Raw genomic sequence first — 14,454 nt, forward strand, 5'->3', positions numbered from 1 at the left:
TCAAATACAAGTTTATTACTATTCTTTTCCATAAAGATTGCATTTTATTCTTGTTTATTATTACACAATGGTCTTTTCTTAAAAAAAAAAAGTTTCCCTAGAGAGAACCAATAAGAGAGATTATCTCTATGTATGTATGTATATATGTATGTATGTATGTATCTATCATCTATGTATGTATGTATGTATGTATCTATCTATCTATCTATCTATCATCTTTATTTATTGGAATTGGCTCAAGTGACTATGGAGGCTGGCAAGTCCTAAATCTGCAGAGCTGATGTCCTAGTGTGAGGGCCATCAGGCAAGTGAATTCTCCCTTCCTCAGGGGAGGGTCAGTTTTTTGTTCTATTCAGGCCATCAATGAATTGAATGAGGCCCACTCACATTATGGAGGACAATCTGCTTTACTTAGTTTATTGATTTAAATGTTAATCTCACCCAGAAAACACACAAACACTCAGAATAATGTCTGGACACCAAATGTCTGGGCACTCCACAAACCAGCCAAGTTGACACCTAATATGAGGTTAATGCAGTGGGCATGGAATCATAGCATGGGCTCCTCTTTGTAAGAATACATCTGGGGCTTCCCTGGTGGCGCAATGGTTGAGAATCTGCCTGCCAATGCTGGGGACACGGGTTCGAGCCCTGGTCTGGGAAGATCCCACATGCCGCGGAGCAACTGGGCTCGTGAGCCACAACTACTGAGCCTGCGTGTCTGGAGCCTGTGCTCTGCAACAAGAGAGGCCGTGATAGTGAGAGGCCCATGCACCGCAATGAAGAGTGGCCCCCGCTTGCCGCAACTAGAGGAAGCCCTCGCACAGAAACGAAGACCCAACACAGCCAAAAATAAATAAATAAATAAATAAATAAATAAAATTAAGAATACATCTGGCTTCTGACTATGGGAGAGAGTCTAATATCAGACTCATCCTTCCTCAAGAAAACTATAAATGCTGAATAAAATAAAAAATATAGATGGTTAAAGGTACTGGAGAACAATGGAGAAGGATGAGATAAGGATGGGGAGAAGATTCCAGAGAGAAAGGAAATGTGTTATAGTGAAGCTAACGTTTGCTGCTGCCTTTTCCCTCTGGGACTTTTGCTGATTTGCAATCTGGGGCACAGAGGTGGGCAGGACACAGTGGCCTAGAGTCACTAGGCTGGGGAAACAAAAATGGGAGTTCAGAAGCAACAAGAAGTTAGGACTCGAGGGACCAAGTTCCTAGAGAATAGAGAACCACAAGGAAGTGAATCCAATGTTCTGCATACAATTGTCCTTCAAAGAATTTTCTGACTCCTGAGTGGTGAATGTGTGGGATGAGATGCTGAATAATCATGAGAAAGTCACCGGCTAAAATAACAGAGATTTTAATAGGCTCATAGTACTCAGGAAACAAAAATTGGTGTATGAACATGTGAAGGGGCCAGGACTCTGGAAAACAGCCCACACTTTCAGTGGATACCTCCTCACTGCTACATTATGGGGGAGGCCAAATAAACCAGACCTCAAAAGAGACTGAAACCCAGTCTGTACTCTATCTGCCTGAGAGAAGAAAATCAAATCTCCTCTTGAGGAAGAAAATAGTCACAGCTACATAATTTTTGATATACATTGTTTGGCATCTAATAAAAAATGACCAGGCATAACAAATAACAGAAAAAATAACCAAAAATGAAAAGTAGAGAATAAATACTCACAGGTATCTAGATATTGGAGTCAAAACACAGACTTTAACCATGATTATTCTGTATAATAAAATAGATAGAAAATTTCACAGAGAAGTGGAATCCATAAAAAGAATCAAAATTCTAGTACTAAAAAATTAAAATATCTGCAATTAAGAATAAAATAGCAGAGGTATTTAATAGCAGATCAAACAGCAAAAGAGAGCAGAAGTGAGAGATGGGCAAGTAGAAAATATCCAGATTAAGCTCAGAGAGAAAAAAGAATAGAAAATGCAGAAAAGCACATAAGAGACATATGGGACATGACTGGAACATCTAATATATGCATAACTCTGGTCCCAGAAAAAGAAAAAAATTGGAATAGAAGCAATTTTTAAAGAGACAGTTTCTGAGAATTTTTCAAAACAGACATCAAATTGCATTTTCAAGAAGTTATATGAACCCCAAGCAGGATTAATACATGAAAAACTGTACCTAGGGACATCATTTTAAAACAGTTGAAAGACCAAAAAAAAAAGAGAGGAGAGAGAGAATGTAAAGCAGCCAGAGGGGGAAGAATTCATTACCTTCAAAGGATTATAAAAATTATAGATAACTTTTCAACCAAAAATGTGAAAGTCAAATATAATGGAATGACATATTTCCAGCACTGAAAGAAAACATCTGCCTACTTAAAGTTCCATACCCAGTAAAATTATCCTTCAAGAATGAAGGCAGAACAAAGGTGTTTTTATCTGAATCCGTCTGGTTCCTTGAACAGGAAAACAGAGGTACTGCAAGTAGTTTTTGTAATAAAGGGTTTTATTATAGGAACTGGGGACCCCATGAGTGTGGGTGGATTGGGGCAGGTATGAAGTTCTGGAAGGCTGCAGCTGGGGGAACAGAGAAAGTCACCAACTACTTTAGTCTGAACTACTGGAGTGGACAGGATGGCAAACAAACATTGAAAGCAAAACAAATTAAAACAAGCTAACAAGGACTTCTGAAAAACAAAGCTGGAGGGCTTGACTTAATATCAAGACTTACAGAGCTGCGATAATTAAGATGGTGTAGTACTGACGCAAGAAAAGACAAATAGTTCAACAGAAGAGTAAATAGGAGTCTAGAAAACACCCTCTCATACTTGGACAACTGTAAAGCTCTCAGCTCTGTTCCTGGCTGGAATGAAGGGAGAAGAACATTTATGCCCATTTTCGTGGACTCTGTGATACTCATGGAAACTTGAGGTAGGGTGACTGTGGCTTTAATGCTATTTTCCCCACAGGATCCTGTGTATTCGTGTAGGTTTTACCTGGCCAGGGGCTTAGTTCCAACATTCAAAGCCTATTTCCCTGCAACCCAGGGGCAAAATAAGTGTAGCTGGGACTCTATGGCATGGCAGAAATGGTTCAAGACCCACCAAAGAGAATACCACAAGATCTTAAAAAATATACATTTTAGGTAGCTGTTGACTTACCTTGAAAATGATCAGGTTCTTCACGAACTTAGGTTACCAGGGAAGAAGTGTTGGTGGGGGGGATAGATTGGGAGTTTGGGATTGACATGTATACACTGCTATACTTAAAATAGATAACCAACAAGGACCTACTGTATAGCACAGGGAACTCTGCTCAATATTCTGTAATAACCAAAATGGGAAAAGAATTCGAAAAAGAATAGATACATGTATATGTATAACTGAATCACTTTGCTGTACACCTGAAACTAACACTACATTTTTAATCAATTATACTCCAATATAAAATGAAAATTAAAAAAAGAAAATGATCGGGTTCTTCTAGATGGTTAAAAGTTCAGTTTGAAGTATAAATACATATGGAATCTCCACTTGGGGAGAAATTTACTCAATTCACAGATGACTGAAAGTGACAGCTTAAGATGGGAAGGAAGAACCAACCCAGTGAATGATCACTAACAATAATGTTTCTAGAGAAAACCTGCAGGCTGTCATCCACGTGTGCCTCTGCAGTCTCAGCCCTGATCCCTGGGCCAGCGGCTCCCTCTGGGCGCCACAGTGCTGTCACAGTGAATGTCCCTGTCACAGCAAATGTCCCTGCAGCAAGAGCAGTCTTGCCCTCCAGATGGAATCTTTCATGCCCAGGCAAAGTCCCTGAAGGCTCTCCATCTACACCTTTGGGTTCTGAGGATGTGCTACCTATATGGTTTCACTGGGAGGGTTCACATCTGGCACCTGGACTAGTGGCCACTTGGGGGATTTGGACATTCCCTAGAGCTGAGCTACGCTCCATGAGAATAAAGGACAGCCTTGAGGGCTGGGGCAGCCAAAAGAATAGGGTGGAGATAAGCAAATGTTCATTGAGCACCTACTGTTTACCAGGTGCTTAATGCTTCACACTCATGACCTCATTTGATTTTCACAGTTCTGTAACTTAGGTTTTATGTTTTCCATTCTTCAGAAGAGACTGAGGCACAGAGGGATCAAGCGTCATGTCCAAGGTTGGCTGACCAGTGGGAGGTGGCAAGAATTCACTAGTGTCCGGAAGTCTGCCTCAACGCTGGCATCCAAAGCCTCCAACCCTTTACCTCCGAATCCCTCTCCAGCATGACCTTCCACTGTGACCCTACATGAACTTTCTGTTGCTGCAAAACTGGTCTTCTCTTCTTAGAACATACATTTTTCTTTCTTTTCCCCGGTGGCTTTTGCCCATAGTGTGTCTCTTCCACCCTCTCCGGGACTATCTTACCCTCTTTCCCTTTATTTAAGGCTTCCCTGGTTTTCAAGACCCAACTCGAGTCTTGCCTCCTTTGGGTGGGCGTGGGGGAGTTCTACCACTTGCGATTTTTGGTACAGCTTCTTCCTAGACATGTACCACGCATAGCCACCCTCTAGGTCTCGACACTGACTTCATTGTGGGGACGTATTGTCACATGTATGGTACATACATGCAGCTAAGTTGGCATTTCTGAGTTTCCCCACCACTTCCAGATTGATGCCTTTTTAAGACTGGGGGACACACTTGTGGGAGTGGGACTTCTGACCTCTAAACAATGCATCATTGCCTCTGAGTAGTGCCCCCGAATTCATCCCACTGACCAAGATTGTGCCTTAAGCCCACTGTCTCACCAGGCCATGTCAACCTTTCCACTTTCTTTGATCTTGGGGTTGTCCTTGGGCATTTGACCTCTGTTTCTGGATTGGCCCATTATTGCATTGGCTTATCCTCACATCCCCTTCTTTTCATAGAACATGTCTTAGAGCCGCTGCCCCGGCTTCAATCTCCCCTCAAGGTGAACTAACTCCTGACATCGAGGCAATGACGTTTCAGGACGACCTCACTTTGCTGCATAGCCAAGATCGGCCACTATGAAGTGAGAGACTCGCTTATTCCTCCTGATATCCTTTGTGCCTTTTCCTAGGACCCAAAAGACACTCAGGAAAGATCAGCAGTGGTGGCAGCAGTGGTGGAAGTCTCTGAGGAGGACATAATCAGAGGCTGTTCTCACCTCCAAATTTCTAACCACAGTTGACACTGGATTGGAGGAAATTGTAGAGTGAATGACTGACCGCTGTTCTGCGTGCTCACCCACCCCCCACCCCCCACCCCTTGTAAGCATTGCCCCTCACTGTTCACAAAACCCAAGGCGAACTTTATTAGCATCTTTGCACACTGATTAAATGGTCCTCAGAGCAGCCCTGAGATGCAGGCTGGTGCTGGCTTTCCTGTTTTTCAGGGAGGGGACAGGACACCCCCTGGCCTCCTACCACTGTCACCCCACAGCTGGGTTGACGACTTTTCCCAGGAAGAGTAGGCTCTGGGTGGTCACCTCCCAAAGGAGCACCAGGAAAGGTCTGTTGAAATGGGCATGTGGGGCCGACGTTGCGTTCAGAGACTGGGGCTGGGAGAGGAGGCTGGAGGCCACACCTGCCTCTGTTCCCCTCTCACTCACGTCCACTGCCGCCTTGTGTGACACCTAGAAGGAGAGAAGAGGGGCAGAGACAGCATGGGGGCAGGGCGTTTCCAGGGGCCGATGCCACCTCGTGCGGCACGAGGGAGATGGAGGCGGAGTCACCCCGCTCAGGTCCCGCCTTCCCAGGCAGCACTCCAACCTTTATTTCATTTCCTGCCCCGTTCCCGGTTTCTCCGCCTCCATCACTTCCTGGGGAGTCACCCTGACCGTGCTGTTTGTTCTTTGAAGGGGAGACAGATGGGCCTGAACAGGGCTGAGGGCTACCTGAGCATGCACCAGGCTGCAAAAACCCAACAGCGACTTTTAGGAGCACTTCCCAAGCACCTGGGTGCACGTGGCACAGACCCAAGTGTCATTTTCTGCTACGAGCTGCATTTGCCCTCTCTCAGCCTCAGTTTTCTCATCTTTAATATAGCTTGCTCATCTAATTGGCTTTACTTTATTTATTTATTTATTTTTTGTTGGAGTATAGTTGCTTTACAATATTGTGTTAGTTTATACCATACAGCAAAGTGAATCAGCCATACGTATACATATGTCCCAATTAGATTAGGAGCTCCAAAACAAAAAGCACTCACATTTTAGAGACATGATGAAAGGTACTCCCATCTTAAAAAATATTTGCATTTTAGAATGTTGAAATTGATGGATCAAGGTCCTGATTTGATAGGGCAAGTATGATTATAAATTAAAGAAACTTTTAAAAAATGGTTCTGAAGAGCCTAGGGGCAGGACAGGAATAAAGATGCAGACGTAGAGAATGGACTTGAGGACATGGGGAGGGGGAAGGGTAAGCTGGGACGAAGTGAGAGAGTGGCATGGACATATATACACTACCAAACGTGAAACAGATAGCTAGTGGGAAGCAGCCGCATAGCACAGGGAGATCAGCTCGGTGCTTTGTGACCACCTAGAGGGGTGGGATGGGGAGGGAGGGAGGGAGACGCAAGAGGGAGGAGATATGGGGATGTATGTATATGTATAGCTGATTCACTTTGTTACACAGCAGCAACTAACACACCATTGTAAAGCAATTATACTCCAATAAAGATGTTAAAAAATAAAATGAAAAAAAAAAAGAACCTTTTCCTAAAAAACATGAAAAGAAAAATGGATTGCTCAGCCTGAGTCAACGGTTTTCAAAATGAGCTCAGTGAAGCCAGGTTGTCTGATGTGCCGAGCCCTCCACTGGGCTCCGTGAAAAGAATTCTGTTTTTTTAAAACCTCATTTTCACACCACTCCTTAGGAAGGATTCTGAGGCTTTAACTAAAAAAAGTTGAAAAACATTGGTGTTGACCGTCTCTTTCATTTCCAAAAAAGCCTATGAAGAGATAAATCTGACATCTGAGGTCACTGTGGAAGAAATTCTGTAAAAAATTAAATTATTTCTTTTCCTTTTTGTTTACCTTCTCCACAGTGGGTGCACATGCGCGTACACACACACACACACACACACACACACACACACACACACACATGACCACATCCCTGTTCCTTGGTTTCACATTCCAAATCTCAGCTGGTCTTTCCCAAATAAAAGAGAGTAAACTTTCCTTATGAAATTTCTAATAAAGACTCAACTGATAATGACTCTATCTTAGGAAGATGATGGAAGAACAGAGAAGGGTCTTTTTTTGCCTTCCCTCCTGTGGAAAATTGCATTATTCTTCTCAAGTATGAACTCTCCCTTCCTGTAGGATGTCATCAGCCCTCGCCCATGCCCTGTGGCTTACAGGACCTCCTGCAGGAGAACACGAGCCCACCCCATTGATGGTGGTCTTGACCTTGGGACTTGCTTTAGCCAATGACTTGTGAGTGGCCTTGACAGAGACCACACGTGAGAAGTGTTAAGAGACATAGCACATTATCTCTGCTTTTTTTCCCACTGCTATAAGAAGGGTATGTCCCAAATAGGAGCTTCTCCTTTGACCTACATTCTAGAAGGAAGAAAACATGAGAAGTAGATCTGTAGCCAGATGGTAGTGACACACCTCTGACATGTCATATGGCCAGGTAATAAATCTCTGTGATGATAAGGCACTGAGATTTGGGGATCATTTGTTATTGCAGCAAAACTGATGGATATACTTCCTGTTCATGCCCACTACTCTCTACAGCTAAAACAAAGGCAGATAGAGTCTCACCACCTGCCCTTGGAGGAAGTTTAAGGGATAAAAACAAGGCTAGTCCCACACCTGGGGAAACTCTGGCTCTGTGGATGACCCTGAATGTGTGTCTACTCTATTCAAGACTCCGTCCCTGCTTTGAAGAATATAAAGGTCTAGAAGAAGGGGGTGGGGATGGAAAGGGAGATGCTTGTGAAAAGAAGCCTTAAAGATTGTGATATTAAAAAGCCAGAATAGAAAAAAGGGGGAACTTGACTTTCAAATGCACCTCATGTCAGAGGAGAAAAGGCACCCCGCCTCTGCCAACACACATCCACGCTCACTACCTTACCCTGGAGATAGTTCTGTTGAGCTGCCCAGTGATTCCTGAGAAGTCAGCTTCTAAGTTGAATAAGCCGGTGAGACCAATATGGGGGAGTATCTCTTCCAGGTTATATGTTCCAGAAATGGAAAACCTTGGCAAATGCAAATCCAGCAGGCTGGGGAGAGAATCAGATGGAGAAGCGCTGCTGTCTCGTTATCTGTGCTGCTTTTGCCCTGTCTGGGGGCAGCCTGAGCTTTGGGAAGGAGATGTGCTTCTCAGAGTGTGGGAACCAGTCTTCTCATGACACTACCTGCTATGCCAGGACATTCCACAACCCAGAGCTTCCGTCTCTTCAGACCTCACAGAGAGTCTGTGTCTGGATCTGAGAAGACTCCTGGCATAGCCATAGGTCTTCATCTTTGTCACATTTCTGGAGGGCTTTCTAGGTGCCAGACGTTGGATTACAAGGCTTCACTGATTGAAGCCAGGTAATAACCATGGAAGTTAAGTACTGTTAACATTATCCCACCTCCATATCCAATTCATCAGCAAGCTCTGTTGGCTCAGATTCTGAACTATATCCTAAATCCATTTACTGACAACCCCCTAATAGAAGGTACACCATCTCTCACCTGTCTGAGCTTCACGGCCTGTTGAAGATCTGATGAGAGATCTTGCATGTACAGTGTGGGCACAAATCTATGGAATAACTCTCCCTCCTGTTATTGTCATGCCTTTGCCATCAGATTGCCATATTCCTTGTGTTACATTCACAAGTTTCTTGTGACCCATAGAAAAGCTGTCTCTTTCTTCCTGGGATTATTCTCCTCTGGAATTATTGTCTGACAGTTGCCATGACACCTGCAAGCTTGCTTAGTTAATAGCCAGCTTGGAAACTTCTGCCTCGAATGAATTCAGATTAGAGATGCTAATTCAGGTTGGAGTATCTTTACTGGTTTAACTCCTGGGCCAATATGAGGGTCCAGATGTCTAACTGAAGTGGGAGGTAGTTGGAAGTCAGGGGTTGAATGGTGAAAAAAAGGAAACAAATGTGGACAACAGAAAACAGGGCTTACTTGACATAATTTTTTCACAAGTAGAACTTGGAGAGTAGGCCCTACCATGGGGGGGCTTTTAGTACCGTCTAGCTGAGGGGTGTCTGTTAGAGAGCCCAACACAGAGTAGGTGTTCAATCAGTGTAAATGAAGACATGGAGTTACCAAGAAGCATGATTCCTCTGAAAAAACTAACCTTTCTCACAGCTGAATGGAGGGAAACCTGGCAGCCTGAATTTTCCATGTCTGAAAGCCCATTCAAATGCTGCCATGATATTGTAACTCTCGGGCACAAGAAATGGTATCAGGGAGCATCTGAGGTTTAGAAAAATAACTTGGATTGGTTTTGATTTTTGAAGGTCTAAGTGGGAGGTCAAAAGAGACCCTTCCTAAGGGAAAACCTACTGATCTAGAAGATCCTATAGTATTTCCTCCTGTGATGGGGGAAGGGGCAGGTTCACTCCAAGGGAATTTAGGAATATGGGGCTGGAATCAGAAACTGACCAGAGCTATGTAGATTCATAGACAACAGGAATAATACTTTAAATCCTGGCTTCTGTTCTTGACCTGTATCTCTTTCATTTGGTACTTGAATCTCTACCCCAAAACAAAACATCCTTTCTCTATCCTTGATACCTCAATGTCACTGGGGTGCTGAGAGAAGGCTCCCGTGGACATGCAGGTGACTGATGCCTACCAGTTGGTGATGGTGGATTAAAGATGGCCATCAAGATGTTTAGTCTATACGCCCCCCATCCCTTGAATCTGGTGGGTTCTGTGAATGATCTGACCAATAGAATATGGCAGAAATGACACTGGCAAATTTCCGAGCCCAGGCCTTAAGAGAGCGGGAGCCTTCACTTCCTGCCTTTTAGAACGCTCCTTCTTGGAGCCCTGAGCTGTCATATAACAATATCAACTGTGCTGAGCTGCTGTGCAGAAGCCCAAGCTAGCCTCATGGACATGATGCATGGAGAGAGAGAGAGGTGCTTGCTCGGCCCTTAGCTCAGCCAGCTGGCCAGCCCAGCCTCCCAACATCTGAGTGGAGGCGTCTTCAATGTTCCACCCCTGGCCACCATCTGACTCCATCCTTGAGAGCCCCAAGTGAGAACCACCCAGCTGAGCCCAGTCCACCCCAGAATTGAGAGAGATGCCAGATGGGTTTTTTTTCAAGCCATTCCATTTTGGGGTGGTTTGCTATCCAGCAAGAGGTAACTAGAACTTGAGGCCAGATTTCATCCCAGAGTGCCCCATAAAGGAAGATACACTTCAAGAATGGGTAGCTGGAGTATGGGGTCTAGGGAAACCAGAAAAGGCTAAAACCACTGTGAGACAAACCACAGACCAAAAAGCAAGTGAGATGGAAGGGGGTAGGTAGAGACTCCCCCAAACTGGCAATTGGCATTTTGATTTTTACAATGTTCTTCTTGGTATTTAATTTTTTAAAGAAATGTTTTAATTAAAACAGAGGCACTCTTAAGAAATACCCACTGTTCTGTGGGGGTCATAATTATTCTTAATAATTGTCCTTGATCTGATTTGTTGCCTACACTTAACTACCTTCTGGTAGTAAATTATTATTTGGAGAAAAAGAGAAGAGCAAAGGCAGAAAGATGTCTGGGAGGGGATAAGAATGATTAATGCTTGGTGAGCACTTCTCCTGTACCAGGTACCACTTTCATATTCTATACATATTAACTCGATTAATCCTCCAACCAACCAATGTGGTGGTTATTATGGCCCCATTTTACATGTAAGGAAATTCAAGGCCTGAAGAGCAAGAATTGCCCAAGACCACACAGCTGGTTAACTGGTAGGGCAGTGAGCCAAGCCAGGGCTTAGGGTCTTGCAACTGGAGTTGGTCAAGGCCTGCTCGAGTTCTTGAACAAAGTCCTTGCACTCTGGCACTTACCTGGGGAGGAGCAGTTGATCCCATTTCCTCAGGGTCTCTGGCTGCAGGGCATCCTCCACCTGAGCCATCTTTCCCGGGTCAGGGAGGATCAGCAGGGCCAAGGCGTTTCCGCTGTATTCCATCTGGAGGACGGTGCAGGCCACCTCCTGGTCATAGAGGAACCTGTGCATTTCCTTTTGGTGCATCATGGGGATGCGGAGAGAGGTCCTCTCATCCACAAAGAAGCTCTCTTGCTTTTGGGTCTGGTAGCAATTAAAAGGATGCTTCCACTTGGCTTAGGACACAAAACCCACAAAACCATGAGAACACACTCTAAGAGAGGAAGTCTAGGCAGACATGCACTAAGCCACACTGGTTAGAGATGCAGAATCTGTCACAGTCTTGTCCCCGTGTGTAGTATCTCATCTCTTTCTACTTATAATCTCCACTGACAACCACCTCCTGACTTGACCTCCTGAAAGCACCGATCTTGGTGACAGGGAGAGGGGGCTGGCTCATCCTGTCCCTCATGCCCACTTCCAAGTGACCAAGTATTGCTGATTCTGTCTCCAAAGCCACACCTTTATTTGAGGCCACTGTCTTACTTTGAACCATCTCACTAACCTAACTTGTCTCTGTTCTTCCACCCTTATTCTCCTCCAACCATGTCCCAAATTGTAGCCAGACTGAACTTTCTACAACAGGTATGTCACTGCACTGCTTCGAACTTTTTGGTGATTTTGGGATCCTAAGATAAAGTCTGGGGCTCTCAACACAGCCCCTGATTACTTTTTTTATTACAACTCTCAGCACTCCCACCTAGGCATTCCACTATTGTGTTCTATGCTCCAGTCCAACTAAATTTGTTTGTTTCTTGAAAGTCAATGGTAGCTCTTTTCCTTGGACTTTTCCTCACCTTTGGAGAATCAAAGATGATTCAGACTCAGACCCTAATGGTTGAACCCACGGATGTGAGGGATACACACCAACCCTAGGATAGCGGTTGCCTATGGGGAGAGATGGAAGGAGGAAAATGGGACCAAGGAATGATTAAAAAGGAATTGAACTGTATCTGCAATATTACATTTTTCAAAAAAATAAAAATCTGAAGTAAATAGTAAAATTGTTAATATTTGCTAATTCTTGGTGGAGGGGAGTGCATGGTGGATTCTATATCCTTCTCCGCATATTTCTGTAGGTTTGAAATAGGCAATAATATAAAAAATAAAATATTTCTCTAAAAAATGAAGTATTAATAGAAAAGTGAGATTGAGTGTCAGTGGTATTAAAAATCAGGATAAAAGTAGAATAGAAAAAACATGGCAAGAGAAATCAAATATTGATAAATTAAGAAGTAGTCCTATAAGAACATTATTTAAATATACAGAGGTAACTTTCAGAAGAAACAGCTACAGGCTTCTAGATAGGTGCCTTTTAGGGGCAGGGCTGGAGATGGAGGAGCCGGAGCCAGCCCTCACCTTTGAAAAACATGTAATTCAAGAGAACCATGAGCGTGTCTTGGGTGAACTCCTCCAGGCAGTCCACGACCTGCCCGTACGTTTGCTTCCTCACGTAGTCATTTATCTGCCTCCTAGTTGTATTGGAGTCCGTGAAATTGACCGAAAAAGCGAAAGCCCGGTACAGCTCCCTGATGTTGTCCAAAAAGTGCTGCTGAGGCTTCAGCTGTTTGTCCAGGAACAGGGAGTTGCCTACTTTCAGTTCAAGTTTGGGGCTGGGCAGGTCAAGGGTGTGGATGAGGCTCTGGAAGCCCCGGTGGATGTCAGCTTCTGGGGTCTCCGTGAGGTTGAAGCCGAGGCCTTCCAGGATCTGAGCTGGAGTGTCAGCTTGTGCACCCAGAGAGAGCAGGGCCAGGGTGCTGGAGATGCTCACCGGGGAGAAGAAGATGTTTCCTGGGGTTTCTGCTGCCAGCTGCTTATATAGACGCAAAGCGAAGTTGGTAATGGTGGGTGTGATTTTGCGGTAGGCGGGGAGGGCTTCCGAGAGCTGACCACGGGGAGCTTCAGGCACCCCCAGGCTCTTATCTCCGCGGGCAGGAAAGGGCTGACAGTAGACAGAGGCCAGGATCCCCGCTCCCAGCAGCCACTGCCACGCTGGCCCCATCCTCTAAAAACAAGATGGTGAACACGTCATTCTCCTTCATAAATAGCTTCACAGTGCTTCACGTTTACACGGTAAACCTCCCATCCAAACTGGATCCCACAGAGGTGCGGGGCATTGTAGAGCAGGGATTCCCCAACCCCTGGGCCGCACAGCAAGAGGGGAGCGGCGGGCAAGCAAGCAAAGCTTCATCTGCCGCTCCCCATTGCCTGCATTACCGCCTGGACCATCGCTCCGCAACTCCGTCCATGGAAAAATTGTCTTCCACGAAACCGGTACCTGGTGCCAAAAAGTTTGGGGACCGCTGCTATGGAGGGTGAGGCGGGGATGAGCCAGCGGGCTCCAGACGTTTTCCCCCAGGCTAGAGTCAGAGCAGCGGCCTCTTGTCTGCTTTACATATTGATTTGCCTATAAGATTTTGCTGAGAAAAGGACTCTGGGCTATTAAAAAAAGAACTTCCATGGTCTTTTCTGCCTGCCTTCCTCCCTGCATCTATCTTTCCTCCCTCTCTTCCTTCCTTCCTTCCTTACTTCCTTCTTTCCTTCCTTCCTTCCTTCTTTTTCTTTTATCTTTCTCCTTTCCAGTCATTCTTTCAATCACTCATTAACTTTCAAAGACTGGGGCAACCCTCAATACTATGGAACAAATGGTCAGGACACTGTGACATGAGTGATGTTGGGCTTCCCCTGCACCTAGGTGTTGCCAGTAACTAGAATCTTGCTGACTGGAGGGAAGAGGATGATGTGTGGAACTCCTGGGCCAGGCTCTCCCAGAAAGAGGAGTGCCCTCTACTTTTCTGGTCTCCATTTGCTGGAGTGTGGATGCGACGATCAGCCTTGGGGACCTTGCGGGTGGGCACAGCTTATGAGGATGAGGGGTGGCAAAGCCGCAGGATGGATGGAGCCTGAGGGTGGGGGAGAGACAGGAAAGGTCTACTCTGTCTCCATCAAACCTGCTATTTCGAGTACCTCTTGTCACATGCAAGGGCTGAAACCTGTATCTTAGTTGATGGAGAGTTTAAGGAAAGATATCTGTTAAATTGTATCCCCTGCCCCACAAATTCATATGTTGAAGTCCTAATCTCCAGCATGTCAGAATGTGATCTTGTTTGGAAATAGTGTCATTGAGATGTAACTAGTTAATATGAGGTTAATATGGGCCCTAATCTAATATGACTGGTGTTTTTATAAAAAGGGGAAATTGGACACAGACATACACACAGGCAGAAGGAGATGTAAAGATGAAGGCAGAAATCAATCAGGGTGATGCTCTACAAGCCAAGGAACACCAAAGATTGCCAGCAAACCCCCAGAAGCAAAGAGAGAGGCCTGGAACAG

The 14,454-nt window shown here is 44.9% G+C and overlaps 1 protein-coding gene across 1 annotated transcript; it reads right to left on the reverse strand.

Annotated features, from left to right (window-relative positions):
- Positions 1–5,421: 5,421 nt before the first annotated feature.
- On the reverse strand, positions 5,422–13,120 carry SERPINA11 (serpin family A member 11). The gene is made up of 4 exons (XM_061182847.1): positions 12,478–13,120; positions 11,021–11,294; positions 8,081–8,228; positions 5,422–5,625 (listed from the first exon to the last, which is right to left on the reverse strand). The coding sequence occupies exons 1-4, from the start codon at positions 13,118–13,120 to the stop codon at positions 5,422–5,424; spliced, it is 1,269 nt and encodes a 422-aa protein (XP_061038830.1).
- Positions 13,121–14,454: the final 1,334 nt, after the last annotated feature.

This window comes from Eubalaena glacialis, chromosome 2 (assembly GCF_028564815.1).
Source record: "Eubalaena glacialis isolate mEubGla1 chromosome 2, mEubGla1.1.hap2.+ XY, whole genome shotgun sequence".
Taxonomy (NCBI): Eukaryota; Metazoa; Chordata; class Mammalia; order Artiodactyla; family Balaenidae; genus Eubalaena; species Eubalaena glacialis.